The sequence below is a fragment of the Pelodiscus sinensis genome, chromosome 28, assembly GCF_052426305.1.
Source record: "Pelodiscus sinensis isolate ZL-2025 chromosome 28, ASM5242630v1, whole genome shotgun sequence".
Lineage (NCBI taxonomy): Eukaryota > Metazoa > Chordata > Testudines > Trionychidae > Pelodiscus > Pelodiscus sinensis.
In genome coordinates, this window is record NC_143079.1 from 2,385,956 (window position 1) to 2,405,384 (window position 19,429).

The window sequence follows — 19,429 nt, forward strand, 5'->3', positions numbered from 1 at the left end:
CCTGCTGTACTTTGCCATGGAGGTAGGTCCCAAAACAGTAAGTTCTCAGACTCCTGCCCCTCCCCCACAAACAGCCACTGCCGCCAGAGATTTACGGCTGTATTGACGGGAAAAAGACATTAAATAACAGTTTTAAATGTATTGAAATGTTTTACACAAAGTGCATAACTTGAAGAGCTGGTCGTGATCGCCGTGTGAAACCCATTTCCTTCGTACGGCCCGCCAGGTGCTGGGCTCCATGGGACACGGCTGCCCAGAGCCAGCCCTGAGCTCTCCTGTAGGGAGCAGGGCGGAGAATCCAAAATGCATGTAAATAAATAGTGCTCACACCGAGGGAAACAAACACGCTCCTTATGCTGGATGGACTCAAGCCAGCAAGAGGGGAAACAGGGTTGGGGCCACGTCCAGACCCCAGCCCAGCCCCCCTCCACCCTCCCCTCTTTCCCTTGAGCAAGGGAATCCACAGCTGCTTGGTCAGTTCTTTATCCGTCCGTCTTTGGTTACCAGCGTCACTGCCCCATGCCCCCCCCGCCTGTGCATCTTGACCAGGTCAGCACCTGCTGCTTAACCATGGCTGGGCACAACAGTAGGGGTCTCTGCCTTTGTGAAGTTGGCCTGTGGTGCCCCCAGGGGTGTAGGGAGAGGGAGTGTTGGGCTCTTGTATTGCACTGAGTGTCTCCCTCGCTGCACACAGCAGAGCAGCCCTTTGGACTCCTAGCAAGCCCCTGACTGGATCCAGCTTTGCTAGGAAGTGGCCGTGGAGCTGGTCTGGCCCCCGTAGTGCGGGGCGGATGCCTCTCGGCCTTGGGCAGGGCTCACCCCTGCTGCAGGGGGTTTGCCTGTGAAAGGAGAAGGGAATTAGAGCTGGAATCCAGCCGGGGTCAGGCCACATGCCAGCCTGCGGTGCTCAGGGCTGGGGGGGTGCTAGGAACATCCTGCTCTGGGCTAGGCCGCCTGCATTCTGGCAAAGCCCAGGCTCGGCCCATTGATAAACGGCAACTGGGCATCTTCACACTCCATCATGGCTTCACCTGGAGCCCCCGTCCCGCCTCTGGTGCCTCGCACACCCAGCCCAGGGGGAGGTGAGAGGACACCGTGGGAAACGAGTCCAGTTCGGCTCCCCTGGGTGAGAGTCAGTTGCTGTGTCCCGGGGAGCTGGCTGGGGAAAGCAAAGCTTGGGCACACAGGGCCCTGGCAGAGGGGGCTCTGGGCCTAGGGCTGCTCCTTAGAGCCTCCAGGCTGCTAATGACTCCTCCTGCATGTGGAGACGGGAGGCTGCCAGGGTGCAAGAAACCAAACTCCGTGCTCTTAGCAGCCCTTGCCCATCCACCCAGGCTGGGCCGTAGTGCGCCGAAGGACCAGAGCCAGCCCCCCGCCCGCCCCGCGGTGAGGCTGTTGTAGCAGGGCACTCCAGGCATTTCCCACAAGCAGCGTGTGCTCGCTAACCAGGAGTCTCTGGAGGCCCTGAAATCCCCCACACCAGCTCCCCACCCCCGCTGCTGGATTTCTACTGGGGACAGCTAGTGCTGGAGCAGACGAGAGGGCCGGACTAGTCCATTGAACGGTGCTGGAGTGAACGAGCCTACGAGTGGCACCATGGGCGCAGGGGTAGGGAGGATTTTGCCTTGATCCCCCTCGCCAGGAGAAAAGTCTCCCAGTGCTCCGGGCAGCAGAGGCGCGTGGGAAGCAGCATGCAGGATACAGCAGCAGGAGAGGAAGGAAGAGAGGAGAATCCAGGCTTTGCTGCTGAGTGTTCCTTGGTGGCATCTAGGGAAGCAACAGGAGAGAGCAAACAGCTTACAAGGAAGCAGGGGCAGGGCAGCAGTAAAGCCTGGAAGCACAAGGGATTTCCCATCCAGTGACTGACCCCTCCCATTTAAGCCATTAGCAGCTGGCAGCTCTCAGGCCCTTGCCGACTGCAGGCGTCAGCCCAGGAGCAGCACAGGGCAGAGCCTGCTGGTTCTACAGCAAACCCGGGATTCCAGCTCCAGCAGCCTCCCTCTGGCACTAAGGTCACTTGAAATACCTTCCCCAGTGCATAGTGGTGTTAGGCTGAGGTGAGGGCGAGCCAGCCCCGGTTCACTAGTGCCTGGGTGGGAGGGGATTCTTTCCTAGGGCACCGGAGAGACCATTACCAGATAGAGCTGGAAGGGACCTTGAGAGTCATCGGGTCCAGGCCCCTGCCCACACGGCCGGACCAAGCACCGTCCCTGACAGATTTGCCCCAGATCCCTAAATGGCCCCCTCAAGAATTGAACTCTCAACCCTGGGGTTAGCAGGCCAGTGCTCAAACCGCTGAGCTACCCCTCCCCCTCTAGAAACAATTCCACAACTGGCACACACCTCGCAAAGGAGGCCAGGCCCTGCAGTTTACCCCTAGACAAGGAGACGGGGCAGACGGCCAGCAAGCCACAAGCACCGGTCTGGGGAGACGACGGTTCCTCCAGGGCTCGTTAAGTTAGCAGCCTAAGCGTGACAAGAGCCACTGGCGGGGAGTAAACTCTAGGCCCGTTGGTTTTTAAACACGGCGCTGAGGGTTCGTTGAGGGGAACAGCTTCCAAAGAAGGCGACAGGCCCTCCATCCCTAGAGTCTTTAAACCAGGGTGGTCTCCTTTTGGAAAGACCTCCTCCAGCTCAGCCACAGCAGCCGGGAATGAACCCGAGCGGTGGTGTGGAGGGCAGATCTGACTTGAACCGCTGAAGCTGACACTGGGCAGACCCGGAGGGACTGAACATGGAGGAGAGAAGAGCACAAGCGATTCAGCCTTCTCAGTGACAAGCGCGAAGGAGTCAGGTTTTAAAAGTTCCCTCCGTTTCAGCAGCATCCCCAACATGACGGTGTCATTGGATGTGTGCGGTACAATGAGGGGGGCTTAGGCAGCCAGCTACGTCCTTACGCCCGTTCCCAAAGAGGCGGCTGCACAGGACGCATGGCACCGGCCGCCCCTTTCATCGGGAGGAACTTACATCAAGTCATCTGGAGAGTGCAGCTGGGGCCTGCCGTCACTGGAGAGGCTGGTCTAAGGTAATGCCCTGTGTGTGGTAGATCTCTTTCAGAATCAAGAGAACAGTATCTTCCGACTCCCTGGAAGAGAGGAGCGTTAGACGCCCGACGCCCACACACCACGGAACATTCGTACGGCGCGCACGGAACCCCCCTCCTGGCCGAGCCGGGGGCTGCTCTAGCCATGCATCAGACCCTGGTGCCCTTCCATGTGCCTGGGATCTGCTTGCTCACATTTTCACCCTGCCAGTGTCCAGGGTGCATGTTACAAGAGGCTGGAGGGGCCGGACGGAGAGTAAGAAGCGAGGCAGCTGAGGAGACCCTCACCAGTAGCAAAGGTGGCCTTGCAGTGCAAATAAATATTCATTAAAACTCTCTATCGGCTTCTCCTGCAACACGTAGTCAATCCGATGGCCCCCGTTGAGCATTCCCACATTCACGGGGGGCGTCTCTTCCTTCCCGCCAGCCGCCGGCTCTTCGGGTGTCGCATCTGAGTGGACTTAACCAACACAAGAGTCAGCACGGCGCGTGCGAGGCCTGTCCACGCTGGCAGCCGCTTCAGGGCCGCCCTTTCACTCGAAGGGCAGCGGAGCAGCTTGGGGCTCAGGCGGGTGCTGCGAGAGGCAGACCGGGCTGATGCAGGCCGCAGGGGCGTGGGCTCCAAGCAGCGGGTTACAGGACGACACGCCAGGGAGGAGACTGTTGGCATAAAGATGCCGCCTCCTCACACTGGGATGCTGTAGCCTAGGCACAAGGCCTGTCCCCTGGGCAGTGCCCGCTCCGTGGTGCAGGGCATTGGCAGTGGGCACGCCGGCTAGCAGGCAGTGACAACGGGCAGACCAGAGCCAGGAGAACCCAGCAGTGGGTGTCCAGGCTGGTCTGGGACAATTCATTCGCATCCCGGTTTCCTTCCCGCGCCGGGAGCAGTCTGAGCTGCGCCTGGTCCCCTGCCCTGGGGATTCCTCCCTTCTCGCGTTTGCACCAACCTGTCTGTTTCTCCAAACTGGCCTCCGCTTCGTTTTCAGCATCAGCGCTGGCGGCTGCCTCCACAGCGGGCAGCGGGGCTCTGGTGAAAGACTGCCAGGCGATCTTCAGGGAGCCCAGGAGGTTGTTCTTGAGATCCATCCCCATGCGCGTCAGGCCCTCTCTCAGCTCTGAAAGGCACAGGCGCCCGGGGTGAGGCCTGGGAGCAGCCGCAGCCGTTGCAGGAAGCAACAGCGTCCCCGAGCCGCCCCGTGCACGGCCCCAGGCTTTACCTAAGTGCATCCGCTTCCTGCCCTTGTGATGCGGGAGCAGCATGGGCTCGAACTCCAGGTCCGGCGCGATCATGGGCTCGATTCGGTACGCGACCGGGTCGTACTGCACGGAAGGAAAAGGGCCACGCTGAGCCGTTCTGGGTGCACCCGTGTAGCCGACGGGCTGTAGCCCGGGGCCACCGACAGCAGGGGGGCCCGGAGACACGCTATTGGCGCAGACCGTTCTAATGCAGCGCCGAGGTGCTCGCCCCTCGCCCCGACGCATTGGGAGTTGAACCTCTTCTGATGGTGCCGAACCTCAGCAGGGAACAGTGTCGGGGGGCGGGGGGGTCTCCTTCCGTTTCACGGAGGCGCATCAATGGAGCAGCACTTGCAGCGCTGCTTAGTGTGTCTGACTGAGCGGGATGTAAAATCCCGTTCCACGAACTAAACGGTTAAACGGGGAGCTCCACCCCACGGGAAGGCAGCAGCCTCATGGGGGGGGGGGAATCTGTTGTGCCGCAGAAGCAGTGGTGAGTGCCGGGGCTGCCAGCTCAGGCTGGGTTACCCACTCGCATCCCTGGCACTGATACCCCTGTACGAGCCTACACCTAGCCAAGGGTTACCGGCTCTCTGCATAAGAAAGCGTCCGTGTGGTTGTAACACCGCTGCAGTAGCTCAGGGTAGTAAGTAGATAAAGCAAAACCATGCGATCGCGCCTCAGCAGCACCAGCACGGCCGCTGTTTGCTGGGCTCTGAGACACTGGGGGGTAAATTTAAAGCTAAACAGCCCAGAACGCCGAGAGCCAGGTCTGGTTCCAGTAAACAAACCGGAGGGGGCTGCAGGGAACATGTCCACCCCCAGGCTCAGTGGACACCCTAACAGAAGGCCGGAGCACGGATGTTGTCAGACCAGAGAGGTTGAACCTGTACTGACAGCTAAGTCGTCTTTGGGGGCTGTTCCACGGGGCAGGGAGAAGCCTGTAGCGCCGGCTGCGGACACGAGATCTCGCTTCACGCCTACTGATCGTACATACGGGATGGAAGATATTGAAGAAGCCCTTGCAGGTAGGAAGGCTGTAGTCTGGATCGATCCTTTTCACGCCTCGTACCGTGAGAAACATCCCGATGGGAGAGCCAAAAGCAAAGAAGATGCTGGGTTTGTAGACCAGCTGAGGGTAATTTGCGGAGACCTAGCGGAGTTAAGACACGACAGGAGTGTTCAGGAGCAGCTCCATGCACGGTCAGACACCACCACAGATGTCCCCGTGGGAACCACCCAGAGGATGTTGATTGTCACAGTGTCAGTGAGGGGATCCACCAGGGCGTGGGCCCCGCTGTGCTGCCCACACCCGGAAGACGCAGGCTCCGAGAAGTGCTGGGACCGGCCCAGGTCACACGGCAGAGCCAGACACAGTCCAGCTCTCCCGAGTCCCAGTCAACGGGCTGTCCTGCCCTTCCGCAGCAAAGGCCACACCCGCCAGCGGCCGAGTTCAGCGTCTCGGCTGCGTCTATGGGGCCAGCACAGAGCCGGGCACGGTCGTGGCGGGCTCTAAGCGAGGGCCAGGGCAGCGCTCACACCAGGCAGGAGGTCAGTGCCAAGCCAAGGAGCCTCTTAAACAGGACTTAGGAGGGTGCATCTCGGGCACTAGAGTCGACCGGCAGCAGGGGCCGGGACCTGGCGACCCTGGCGCTAGCCCTGCCCTCAGAACTAGGGCCCCTCGGGCGCATGGCAAGGTGACCCTTGATTAGCAGCCCCCGCTAGTCTGAGGGCTGCGTGTTCCGCGTTCCCCGACAACCTGAGCCGTTACCTGTCCCAGCCCGACATCCAGATTCTGGCGCTTGGCCCCGCCACGGGCACTGCTGCCGGACCCCGGCTGTGGGGCTGACCCCAACGCAGCTTTGGGGGCATCTTCACGCTTGGCCTCGTTCCCAGCAGGGAGGGGGGCCTGCCGCTGAGCGTCCTGCTTGACACAAGGGGGAGAGGTGGCAGCAGTTGCCCTTGTGGGTTCCATACAGCCGCCACGGGCAGTACACGCACAGGGCAGCCAGCCCATGGGAAGAAGTTTGAGCTCCTGCCTTGCCCAGCTCCCCACGCGGACATGCTGATCACTGGCAGTGGCTCCGTTCATATAACTGGGGGGTTGGGAGCTTTCTAGGCTCTGGGCATTGCCTCTCTCCCAGCCATAAAATAAACAGCCAAGCCTTATACAGCCGCCACCCAGCAGAAACACTCCCGAGAGCGACCAGGCGCTACCCCACCTGCCCCAGGCACCAGCCCTCCAGCAGCGCCTCCTTCCCAAGTTCCCACGGCAGAGCTACAGCCCTGCTCTCTCAATGGTACAAACAGCTGTGCCGACCGTGGGGCTGGTGCACGTCGACGCTGCTAATATCTGTGGTGTTGCACGAGCCCCACACGACTGAGTTTTTAAGAGCTGGGCTCAGACTCGCTGCTTGCCGGGCAGGTGCAGCTCGGAGGCCACAGTGCCACTGACGCGGCAGCGATGTGGGGAGATCGCTTGCGTTCTCTTCGGCGTGACCCCAGAGCAGCTGCATCCGCCGCGCCTTGGGCCGGTGCAACAGGCGTACGAAGCTGCTCTGGCAATAACGGCTTCACGGTGACACCAAACAAGCAGCCATGAGAAGCTGGACCATCCGCCCCTCCAGAAAACATACCTGTGACCCCGCTTTGGAGCTTACATAGTGAAGGATCTTCATTCTTGGGCCCAAGGGAATTCCCATGTCTTTGAGCTCCTCCTCTGTACACACAGCCTGGAAAAGTAGCACAGCCAGTTATCAGTGCAGTTCAGGAAAAGGGGGGATGCCCCTTGTCAGCACTGTCCCCTGGGTCGAATGGCTCCCGTTTCAGTGGGACTCTTCTCGAGACACGAGCAGCAAGCTCTCAATTCAGCCTCCCCCACCCACGTGCTTCTCTTCCCAGCGCCGCTGTAGAGTTCAGCACCCCACATGTGGGAAAGCCGGGCTGCTGCTAGCCGAGGCAGAGTCAAAACCCCACAGTGGGAGGAGTCACCCAGGCTTACCAGCAAAACCCGGGAAAGTTAGGCCAGAGGGCATAAAATAGCTGTGAGAACGCGCCCTGGTACCATGGTGATAGGCAGAGAAGAAAAACATGAACTCTTAATAGATCTGCAGGCCAGCAGTGACACCCAGGAAACTGGCCATTTGTGGCACACGTGTTCCTGCAGCCACTGCGAACGGTGAAATTCGCAAATACCGAGAACCGTGGCTCCTGGCCCTTGTGGGCCCCCGAACTCGCTGTGGGGCTGGGAGCCGGGGGGAACTCACCGTGGCTCTTGGCAGCTGTGGCGAGTCCCCTGCGGCTCCTGGCAGCCGTGGTGAGTCCCCCACGGCTCCCAGTCCCCCGCTGAGCCCCCCGGGCCGGGAGAGGAGACCGGTGTCCTATACAAGAATAGTGACCATTGTGTGGGGAGAGCTGCTTTACCAGTGCTTGTGAGTCCACCCTCTCCTTCTCAAAAACACTGTAGTACTCCGACAACTCAAGCTTCTTCAGGATTTCTTTCACTCCCCCAGTGTCTCCCCGTTCATAGGCACCCATCTGGGACCCCTGAAAATACAGCCACATGGGTCGTGTTTACAGAGCTGGTCTCCCACCATCCCGGGAGTTGGTGGGTGGGGTGGGGGCGGGGCCTGGCAGGGTAGTGCTGAGAATTCAAAGCAATTCTGCTACGGAGGCAGGAGACAACAGCAGAGCTCCCAACATGACTCTCTCTGGGGGAATGCTGAAGCGCGGACGTAGCCCACGGGTGTCCCCATGGATCCACGAGACACATCCACGCCAGGGACCATTTACCTCTCTCTTGCCGTCTTCATCCTCAGAGGAATCTTTCTGATTTGTTAGCAGATCAAACAATATGAGTGACCCTAGAAAACAGCCACATACGGAGTCTCTGAGAAGAGCATCAGATCTTATGCTGGAATACAAATATATTACATGCCCTTTCCCTCTTGAACAGGGAACCAGTCTCTCCCCTCCCATACTCCAGTGTCCCACGGTATGGGAAAGGGACTTCTGCACCGGATTGCAGCCCGGAGTTCTGCATGCACACGGCACAGCCTGTAGATTCTACGTCGCTAGGCACAGAACTAAACCCTTTACCTAAACTATGGCCTGCGATGGAGACGCCCCCTTTGAAGTCAGGGTTCCTCTGCAGGAAGAGCAGATAGAGCCGGTTCATTTCTGACGCCACGGTATCCACGATGGTCTGGCAGTAGGTGGCGCTGTTGTAGAAGAACACGTCCAGGATGGTGTCGTTTATGAAGTGACGCAGGCGGTTGATGCTCGGCAGGGTGATTCGCTCCAAATCGCTAAACGCAGAGCAGAAAGGACCCTTCAGCGGAACACCGATTCCCCCGCGGCTCCTGGCGCTATTTCCTGGTAGGGCTGTAGGGGGAATCCCGGCTCTCGACAACCACGGCTGGTATGAGAGTGAGGGTTTCACCAGAATCCCTCATTCACATTAACAGAGCCTCAGACAGGGAGCAGGGTCCTGCCAGACGGGGAACAAAGAGCCAATCTGCTCCAGGAGCATTTAAGCAAGCTCCCCACTGGCACAGCTGGCAGCGCATTTCCGCCATGGCATTCAGGAGCGGCTGGCTCAGAGCAGCTTAGACAGACGTCCGTCAGGGATGATCCAGAGCAGGGCTACTCAACTTTGCAAGCCCCGGGGGCCACAGTGATCCTCACAGCACATACCGAGGGCCACAGCTCAAGCGTGGTTGCATATATATGCAAATAGCTTTTCACACTGATAGGCGAGACTACACAACATGCAGGCCCCATGGAAGTCAGTTCTGCTGATGATAATAAAATGCAACATTGATCCGATTTCCATCCAATTTGCATTTTTAACGAGCAATGACAAGTCTAGGAATTTAACTAGTAAAACACTTCTCAACAGAAGACCTTTATATGGACTCGCCGTTGCAGCGTGTTCCCCGGGGAGGCCAGTTCAAAGCATCCCACCCGTGGGCCGTGTGGTGAGCCCCGCGTAAACCCAACCCGCACTGTGGGCGGCAAACAAACGGGCCACGAGCCTCACGCGGCCTGCAGGCGGCGTGCTGAGTAGCCTGGTCTAGCCATGTGGGCAGGGGACTGGACTCGATGACTCGCGAGGTCCCTTCCAGTCCTACTGGTCTAGGATTCTGTGATTCAAGGCACTCAGGGCCTTAGAAAAAAATCTCCTTCAGGTGAATTAGGTATCAACTCTCACTGACTTCCGGACTGGAGCTAACCCCTGCTCTGTGCTCCTGCATCACCTGGAAGCGCCTGTCCAGCCTTCTGACTTTACATGCCAATACATCACTTACGGGGTAGCTGACACTAGACATCAGCTTCACGAGACAACTGGACAGGAGGGCTAGATCCGACCAAATCCTGGTCCCTTTTTACCTTCGCCTGCGTCTCCCCTGCCGCAAAGCTCCTCTCTCGCCTCCCACCCACTGCAGCAAAGGTGAGGCGCTTTCCAAAAGAGCAAGACGCTCCTGGATTTCGTTCCCTGCCGCGCTACAATTCACTTACACGTCCACCCCTGTGGAGTGCAGGGGGCTGTGCCAGTTCACGGGCAGGAACTCCACCCGGCCAATCTGTTGCTGCTCCTGGGCTTTCTTGAAGTGCGCTTGCAGCATGCTCAGGGAAACGGCGCGGAAATCGTTGACTGGGAAGAGAAGAGCAGCTCTGCATCACGGCCTAGAAAAGCCAGCTCGGTAGGGAGAGCCTCTTGCCTTCGCTCTGCCCAAGGACCTGAGTTAGAGGGACGCTGCCACCTGATGACCAGGCAGCCATCCTCAGTCTGAAGGTTTTTAACCGTCTCACCGTTTGCGTTGTAGCAAGTCAGTTTCCCCAGTTTGCGTGGGCCCTTCACATAGCAAGTGAGAGACACTTCTTAAAGCTACGAAACCTGCTGTGCAAGTCTCGCGCGGCGGTAGGGAGACAGAGCAGAGACTGGATTTGAAACCACTTGGTTTGGTTCACTGATAGTAACCTGCGCATGGGAAGTGTCAGAAGGCTTGACTGCGTGAAAACCAAAGGGGCGCGTTACCCCCAGTAGAGACATTTGGCCCCACAAAACAGCTTTGGGTTTTACATTTTGCCTCATCTGACCTTTCCTGTTTACGGCCCACAGCCCCCCCAGAGCGCCTCGCCACGACTCAGCACTTGCACTGACAACACTGTCACAGCATTTCTGAAGCCCCCCCCCCCCACACACACTTTTACTACCTCGCAGTAGACCGAGGGGAGGGCGAGTGTCTCAGATTTATTCAGTCACTTGAAGAACCTATATCTGATTTGGGAAGCTCACTATTTTAAGGGTTAGGGGACACTAAACATTCTGATAAAAACGACTGTCCAGCTCTGTCCACATAACAGGCTTGCACTGCTCCTGGTTACAAAGTCAGTGTTCAAGCTACTCTTCTTCAGCGTAGGGATGTGAAGGGCTAGTCGACTGTCTGGTGAGCAAATGCTTATTGGAGAGTCGACAGGACTGTCGACGAGTCGCTTCCCCCTTCTTGCTGCCTCTATCAGATAGAGGCAGCAAGGCAGGGAGAAAAGAGGGGGTCCTTAAAAGCGGCAACGCTGCTTGGAGCTTGAGGCCAGGCCCAGGGCTCCACGCAGCACTGCCGCTTTGAAAAGCCGTGTGCAACCCCGGGCCAGCTGGGGTGTCTCCAGGCTGCACACTGCGTTTCAAAGCGGCAGTGCCGCGTGGAGCTCTGGGTCAGCTGGGGACTCCCGAGCTGACCCCAGGCTCCGTGCAGTGCTGCCGCTTTGAAACGCCGCAGGGAGCCCGGCATCAGGCTCCTCGTGGCATTTCAAAGCTGCAGCGCCACATGGAGCCCAGGTTCAGCTGACCCTGGGCTCCACGTGGCGCTTGCTACACTTCAAAGGCAGAGGCACCCTATCGACTAATCGAATAGTCGATGCAAAATGCAGCATTGGGAGTTGGAATGCAAAATGCAATGACTATTTGCTTAGTCAATTACCCGATACTTAACATCCTTACTTCAGTGTAGTCAGCAAGTCGTGTCTCACAGCTTGCTAAGATTATGGTCAAATTCTTTCCACGAGAGATGACAGCACCTCGTGTGGTTTGCCATCCAACCGGTGTTTATTTGCTCTCGGAGAGGCGATGCGTCCCCTCCGGGGCACACCTACCGCACTGGATGATGGACCGGAACCGGATATCACAGGCTGGCCCAATTCCATGAACCACGAACACCAAGTGATCTATCTGCAGAGGCTCCCCTAAGAGGAAAAGAGAGAGAACAGTTCGCACAACGTGCCCAGCAGCTAGCCGTTTGCCTAACTGAGGAAACGCTCCTTTGAGCGTCGCTGCCGAGGCCGCCGTGGGGAACACTCTGCACTGCATGGCCCTGCTCTCGGTTACAGGCTGTAGAAACGACGGATATATTAGGGTTGGGACACGAGGAAATCTGCAGTGAGATGAGGGGTCCCTGCCATAATCTCAAACAACGTTTCCTTTTTAAATTCTCTGGAGTTGCATCGCCCCGGGCAAGACAGACCGGGGCTGAGAAACGTTTCCCTCCACCTTGCTGGATCCTTACCGCAGGGGATGTCAACCGAGATGTTCTCCACTCCTCTCTTCACAGTCCTCGGCCGGCCCTGTTCGGCGGGGGTGGCGCCCCAGTCATCAGAGGTTGCCACTGGCTGGTAGTGCACCATCAGCTGAAGGACACGGGGAGAAGAGCGGTAGAACTCGGTGGTGCGTGCGACACATCCATGAAGGGGGATAAGCAACTTGTCAGGCATCTGTCGGGAAGCACACCTGTAGCACTGCCAGGAGCAGAGCCAGTCTGCCCAGCACTGCGCCAGTGAGGCCACCGACGGACGCTGGATAGACGGAGCTCACCAGCTCTTTGTACATCCTGCTCCTCAGCAATCAGGCTGCTTTTCACGCTGTTCTAGGCAGAATTGTGCTCTGCATTGTCCTTGCCAGAACAAATAACGTCTGGGAAAGGCAGGAGGAAGGATTCCCCACCAAGCAGCGCCAGGGCGCGCGCCACTTTGCATCAATTAGAAACCAGCAGCGGAATGAAGTCGTTAGCCACTAAGCCCGTTAAACTGTTGGTTTGTGGGGTGATTACACCGGAGGGAAGACGGGTCAGTGGTTGGGGAGCTAAGCTGGGAAGTCCTGCTTAGCCACAGACTGGCTTGCATGACCTAGGGCAAGTCCCTCAGATATGTTAATGGTGGAACAAGCATACCAAGGACAGATTCTGATGTAGTTTAAGTGGCACGACCTGCTAGCCTGGATGTAGTGATATCAGTGTAAAGGCACCTTGAACCACGATGCCTTTACACGGGTATAACTGCATCCACACCGAGGGAGGAGCACCGAGTAGGCTGGTTTCTAAAAGATGCGACTGGAGCAGTACAAAACCCGAGTGCAGACCAGCACGGAAAGGAGAACGACAGAGGAGAAACCATAAATCTATCAGGCTCTGCTACAACCAGGAACTCCTCAGGCTTTTACCTTTGGGTTGTGCAAGATGATGACTTCTCTGGTGGGGGACTCAAGTTTCCTCTTCCACTCGTCCAAAGTTACAGCAATCATGTACGTTTCCTGGGGAGAAGAGAAATCTCTGCAAGTCAGACAGACGCGTCCGCAGGACTCCACCCGTTGGGAGGTTGCCTCCACCCCTCAACATCACTGATCAAACTCAAGTAAATCAGAGATCTGGATCAGTAGCTGTCAGTCTTATCCCAGGACTAAAGTCTGGCTTACGTCGTGCTTGCTGGAGGCAACCTTTATGCCACCAATTTTAGTAGAGGCGACATTTTAGATTCTACTGAAGCATCTTCAGATGAAAATTTTATGGAAAACCATTCTCCATAGGAAGAGTTACTGGCCATTAATAGGAGAAGTTTCTAGGGATTCATAAACACGCTTACCACCTTTCAGGCCATAAAGCAGCTCTCTCTGGGTAGTCTGCTACCTGCGGGCCTGACCCTACAGCCTCTCACAAGTGATTTGTCTCCCTGGAGCCAATGGAACTGCCCCATGACACTACGTATTTGCACTAGTGAAGTTATTCTCCGGTGGGAGTATTTGCGGGATCAGGGTCTACATAAGAGAAATGCGGACAGTACAGCAGACAAGGAGCGGGACCAATAGGCGTGTCTGCAGCTTGAAGGAAGGGACGAGCGCCTATGGAAGTATGGTCAGGAGCTGTGGGTAGCAAGCCGCGAGGAGGGGCTTTAAGGAACACCTTGGAGTCAGAGAGCAATTAGCATTCTGAAGACGAGGGAGACGAGGATGGGCCAGGCCTGGAGGCAGCATACAGAGAGGTAGGAGGAGGGAGGGCGTGAGGAGCAAGGCAAGGACGCGTGGCAGAATGCAGGTTGCAAGGGGTGAAGTCCAGAGGCCAGGGCTGAAAACCAGGCCAGGCAGCTGAACTGTGCAGCCGGACCCAGGATCTGAGAAGGGGGAGCCTGTCTCTCTTCAACGTGCTGCAGCTAGCACAACGGGCGAGGCTGCAGAGGAGGGAGGAGCGAGTACGTCTACCGGTGCCACTCAAAGACGAAAGGTCAGCCTGGGGCTCACGTCCTTGGGCACAGCTCAGCGCCCAGGCCCCTCGTGGCATCCCGGGCGTTAGGGACTGGGCGCGACCCGGCGAGCCGCTTTACCTCCAGCTCCTCGCTGAAGCTCTCCGGGTAGGGAATATATTTGTTGTCCTTGTCCCCCTTATAAAACCAGGTGCAGCGTCTCACTTCCGACACCTCTTCCTCCCAGTACACGGCGTGGCGCAGCCGCTTCTGCAGATGCACGTCGTACCTGCCCCCTTCCGCTGGAACCACCAGCTGCTCCTCCTCTCGCCCTGGGGAAGGCAAGGGCTGCAGCCGAGAGCAAACCAACCCGAGGGCATGTTGCCAAGAAGTTGGAGGGGGATGCAAACCAAGGGGGCAGCAGCCGTGTCTGCACGGCGCTTCCCTCGAAAACGCAGGCGTGCCTCTAGCAACGCCAGCAACCGCGTCGCCACAGTCCCCATTTAAAAAGGCCTCCTAGGCTAGTCATGCCTGAGAGTCAAAAGCTTCCGCGCAGGGATAGGGTGGAGAGATCAGAAAGGCCAGTTTATTATTGTCTCTTGTGGTAGCGCCTGGAGGCCTCCCCCACTGTTCTAGGCCCCGAACAGACCCCTAACCAGAGAGACAGTCCCTGCCCCAAAGCGCTTACCCTGTCGGTCAGCTGGTTTCCATCTAGCGCATGGCGATCCTTCAACGTTCAGGTCGGTTTGTATTTCCCTAGCCCCATGGGCCGGGCAGTACCACTAAGAGGGGCCCCCTTTGGGAAAGGGAGGGGCAGCCACTCGGTGCGCAACCTGGCGCACAACAGCAAAGAGGGTACGGGCCGGAGCCCCCGGCCACACCTCTGCTCCAGGCAGAGCAGGCACGAGATCAGATTTCGAGTCTCATTCACAGTCTTGCAATAAGCTCCCTGGGCCCTCAGCCCCCTGCGTTGGAATGGTCCAGGCCTGGGTCAGAACCTTCACCTGGCCCAGTGCTTCTCAGCATCCCCCACCCGCGCTGACAGATTTCACCGCTGACCCCGAGCAAAAGCCTCCCCGAGCTCCACTATCTACAGGGTGATCCTATTAGTGGGATGACAGGTCCACTGCAATAGGCAGCACCCGTTACCTGCATGAGCTGCCAAAACACGGCACCTTTAATCAGGATCACACACTTTAGTCTAACCCCTGGAAAGGGGGTGGGGCAAGAGGACAAAAGACTCAGGAAGCCTTATTCTTCTCCCCCACCCTTTGCTGCTCCTCTTGTGGGGCTCTGCAGATCTGACTGCAGAAGCAGAGCCTTTCGGCTGTCTGCAATTCTGGGCAAGGGATGTCCATTAATATGTACGGACAGCACCTCGCACACTGCGGACACAATTATAAATAAGTGTCTGAGCCAGGCTGGACCTGAAGCCTCACCCATCCTCCAATCTGCATCGCTGCCCTTTGCATACTAATCAATCCACGGAGCAGTAAGATCTGCAGGGCAGGCTTCCCCGGTAGTGGCATTTAACCAGCATTGCTCCCTAACCAGCTGCTGCTTTCACGCTCTCCCATGCAAATGTACTGAGCACTAGATTTTTTGTGTGTGTCCAGTAATGAGGCCTGAACATTAAAGCCTTTTCGATGCGACATTTTTTGTAAGCAGCATGAAGAGGCTCCCTTCCAGGAAAAGATGTTTCCAAAGACAAGTGTACAATTTCAGAGAGGGAAGACCCTTTCAACTCCCGTAGCCAAAAGTGCACGAGATGTTTGAACACTTCCCTCAGCGGCAGCTTCTAGCCCCTCGGTAACACTCATACAACACATCTTGAACCCTCGGCCGACTCAATGCTCTTGCGGCAGATTTCCCCATCTTGCAAACCCCATGAGTCACACTTGCTAATTCACCTCCTCTCGGTGGCTTGTAGGGTTAGATGCATTACTACATTTCAAACGGAGAGTTATTTAAACTAGAGAATTAGAGATCTGGGAGCTAGACCAGCCCCAGGAGGTCACAGAATCATAGAATACTAGGACTAGATGGGACCTCGAGAGGTCATCGAGTCCAGTCCCCTGCCCTCATGGCAGGACCAAATACTGTCTAGACCATCCCTGACAGACATTTATCTAACCTACTCTTAAGTATCTCCAGAGAGGGGGGTTCCACAACCTCCCTGGGCAATTTATTCCAGTGTTTGACCACCCTGACAGTTAGGAACTTTCCTAATGTCCAACCTAAACCTCCCTTGCTGCAGTTTAAGCCCATTGCTGCTTGTTCTATCCTCAGAGGCCAAGATGAACAAGTTTTCTCCCTCCTCCTTGTGACACCCTTTTAGATACCTGAAAACCGCTAGCATGTCCCCCTCAGTCTTCTCTTTTCCAAACTAAACAAGCCCAATTCTTTCATCATTCTTGTTGCTCCTCTCTGGACTCTCTCTAGTCACCTCTCTTCTCTGGTCACCTACTCTAGGCAGAGGCGGCCCATGGCTATAGGCTGACTTGGCCGTCACCTAGGGCGCCACTTCAACAGTGCCCGATGATGACGTCACCCCATTGACGGCCGTGCATGCAGGGGCGCCGATCGCGCGTTCCACCTGGGGCGCCAGCTGCTGCAGCCCGCCTCAAGCCGCTCCTGACTCTAGGGGAGGGTAGTGCGAAGCCATCTTTGCTACCGCGCTAGTCTAGAGATTGAAGATCCTGCCAGTTCCCTTCACAACCACTGTGTGTCTGGCCCTGAAGACGTTTCTGACAAAAAGGCATTTGCCACTTACTTGAGTTGTGGGCCTCTTCTAACTTCTCTGAGTCTTGCCGACTGAACGGGATCCACCTCTCTCTAGAGTCGATTACCTTGCTGTAAAACCAGTGCGGTGCGACTGCCTCATACTTATTTGCACTATCTGCCTCCACTACTTCACAGGTACTGGATGAGTTGGACACCGGAGGTGGTTCTCCCTGTTGTTCCACAGATGACATTGCGCCCCCTAAATGAACAAAGGCAGACACAATAATGAGAAAAATCCAGGGTCATCCTCCTTATTTTTACAATGTTATTTACGAACAGTGGGACTTGAAACACACAGAAGTGTGGCCCTTCCAAGAACTGCTATTTCTGTGAAAATAAAGCAGACTGAATGGTAAACTGCTACAAATGAGGGACTGCCAGCTGCCCAGAACTTACTTGTTACAAGCTTATTATTGTCTTAATCCAAAATGTATCGTCTGCCAGAGATGACAAGGCCCAGACCAGATAAGTCAGATACAAATTTGGCTCAACCAAATCCACCACAGAAAGTCTGAAAGATGAGGCTTCCACTGGGGCTTGGCAATAAAATACCTGCAGAAACAATAAACCTGTTAGAAAACAGCAAATGCAATCAAGAGACTAAAGAAAAACCATCAGGCAGCATACCTAGAACAAGGCTCAAGAGTCATACCCAGAGAAAGATATTTTATGATGAGCTTTAGAACTTGTGCCAGTTCAGCTGTGCTCACACATCCCTGATTTCTGATACTTGTACTTTAGAAAGTTGGTGTGTTTTTCTCCACCGAACATTGCAGAACTTGACAGCATGCAAAATCCAAAGGGGAAAACTTGTCTGCTGCTACAGCAGAAGTTTTATATACCTGAAAATCCACCAGTCTTTCCCAATTTTACCCTACTTGCACTTCCAAACACACTGGTGCCTCTCGTGACTTCACAAAAAGCATGACTACAAAAGTGGTAACTGAAGTAGAAAGAAATTAGTCAGGAAAATTATGTAACACTGCAGCTCAGGAAACAGAAGGATAGTGATCAGAAAGAGGCCTAAAACAAATGACTGTACCCAGAATTGTTCTCATTTACTTGTACAGGGAATATCCCTCATCTTTTTTTTACTTCCATTTCTATAATCTACAAACAGCTTGTTCTTTCAGCAGCAGGCTATAGTCAGTAACCCCTAACCACATTTTAAAGATTTGGAAACAGAGGTGACAGAATTGGGAATAGGATCCAGGGCTCTGGACTCTAAGCCCTGTGCGTCAAAACTCTCTTTCCTTATCACAGAAAATAATCTCTGGTCTAGTTCATGTAATTGGAAAAGACATTATGAGGTTGAGTTTGGATCAAAATACAGGCCCCAATCTTACAGCTGGGTTCCCTCTTGTATAAATTCACCTTCACTATCAGGGCAACAGGTAACCAATCAACACTTTTACAAATACTCCGATTGTCTCCGTTTTTATATCAAATATAAACAACTCAACAAACTTTTTTCTTTAACCAAAAATGCATGCCTCTGCCATGCGACACTGTGCTCCTGACAAAGTGAAACGGACTAAATGCAGGTGAAGTTGACTACTGCGTTTGTAGCCCTCTCCTGCAGCGGCAAAAAGTCTGAATAAACAGCTAATGAACAGCCAACAGCGATTTTTAAGGTGCCCTCTCAAATCTGCCGTCCTGTTGAAATTCTAACCCAACCAACCCTTCTGAAAAAGATGCCAGTGGAAACAGCTGTTTTTGAACATGCACTTTCCCCTGCAATTTGGAAACCTCCACTCCCTAGTGCAGTGAAACTGACATGATATGGAAACCAACTCCAGTGTCCAGGCTGCCAGACCCCCAGAGGAGCAGTGAACATAAGCAGCAACATGGGGTTCCCCCTGACCTCAAAGGTCGGTTAGACCTTGCCCATGTGTGCAAGGCCCCCCAGGAAAACTCGCCGGGGGCTAAGGCAGCCAGATCTCTCCCCCCACCTCTAACAACAGGCCACAAGTCCCATGTAAACCAGCCCCTAATTTCAACAGCCCCGCCAGTGCCCCGCAGAGCCGAGGGGCCACGGGAAAGCTCCCTGCGCCGGGCCCGCGCGGGGGCGGGTGTGGACATGGGGAGGGGGTGCGCAAAGCAAACCCCGACAAACGAAGAGCTGGCACCCCGCGCCCAGGAAGCCCCTCAGTCACCTGGGCTACGGCTGCCCCCATCAGCACCCCAAGGTGGGCTACGGCTGCCCCTTCTTTCCATCACTCTCTGATGACCCCACCAATAGCCACCCGCCAGCCCCTCCCTTTCCCTGCCCTGCTCCCTCCATCGCTCCCCCCAGGGCACTGCCCCCCATCCCCTCCAAGCCCTGCTGCCCCCCACCCCTGCACCCCCCCCATTCCCCTTTCCTGCAGGGCCCTGCCCCCCCAGTGCCCCCCATCTGCCCCCCCACCTCCCCCTGCAGGGCCCTGCCCCCCCAGTCTGCCCCCCCCGTGCCCCCCCCCCCCCACCTCCTGCAGGGCCCTGCCCCCCCCATCTCTGGCCCCCCAGTCTTGCCCCCCCCGTCCTGCAGGGCCCGGCCCCCCCGCACTGACCCGGCCGGTCTCTCTCGCGGGCGCAGCGGCCCAAAGCCCCGGCGCTGCGGCGCGTCCTGAGCCCGCCCAGTGGGGCGGGGCCCGGCCCGGCTCCTCCCCCGGCTCCTCCCCCGCCTGGGCCGGGCCGCGAGGGGGGGCCCGAGGGGGAGTCGGGGGCAGGTTTCCGAAGAGGGGCGTTCGGAAGCCCCCAGAGCGGGGAGCTTGGGGGATGGGGGGGCACAGGGCCGGCTGCCCCCCCAGTGCCCCCCCAGTGCCCCCCCCAGCACCCCCCCCAGCCTGCCTGTTTGCCCTTTGGCCCCTCGGAGGCGTTTCT

At 56.7% G+C, this 19,429-nt stretch overlaps 1 protein-coding gene across 11 annotated transcripts; it reads right to left on the reverse strand.

Annotated features, from left to right (window-relative positions):
* Nucleotides 1-86: 86 nt before the first annotated feature.
* On the reverse strand, nt 87-19,226 carry DDHD2 (DDHD domain containing 2). Of its 11 annotated transcripts, none has more exons than XM_075910737.2 (19): nt 19,117-19,226; nt 16,964-17,119; nt 16,557-16,766; nt 13,925-14,115; nt 12,771-12,860; nt 11,842-11,962; nt 11,432-11,521; nt 9,800-9,935; nt 8,378-8,586; nt 8,072-8,142; nt 7,546-7,659; nt 6,916-7,011; nt 6,051-6,203; nt 5,277-5,432; nt 4,261-4,363; nt 3,991-4,158; nt 3,332-3,503; nt 2,968-3,085; nt 87-1,767 (listed from the first exon to the last, which is right to left on the reverse strand). In XM_075910737.2, exons 3-18 carry the CDS (start codon nt 16,756-16,758, stop codon nt 3,004-3,006), a joined length of 2,154 nt encoding a protein of 717 aa, XP_075766852.2. In that variant the 5' UTR covers nt 16,759-16,766; nt 16,964-17,119; nt 19,117-19,226; the 3' UTR covers nt 87-1,767; nt 2,968-3,003. The 11 variants fall into 11 exon arrangements, with proteins under 11 accessions (XP_075766852.2, XP_075766851.2, XP_075766849.2 ...); XM_075910736.2 differs by having other exon boundaries at nt 6,051-6,206; XM_075910734.2 differs by lacking the exon at nt 7,546-7,659 and adding an exon at nt 7,703-7,825.
* Nucleotides 19,227-19,429: the final 203 nt, after the last annotated feature.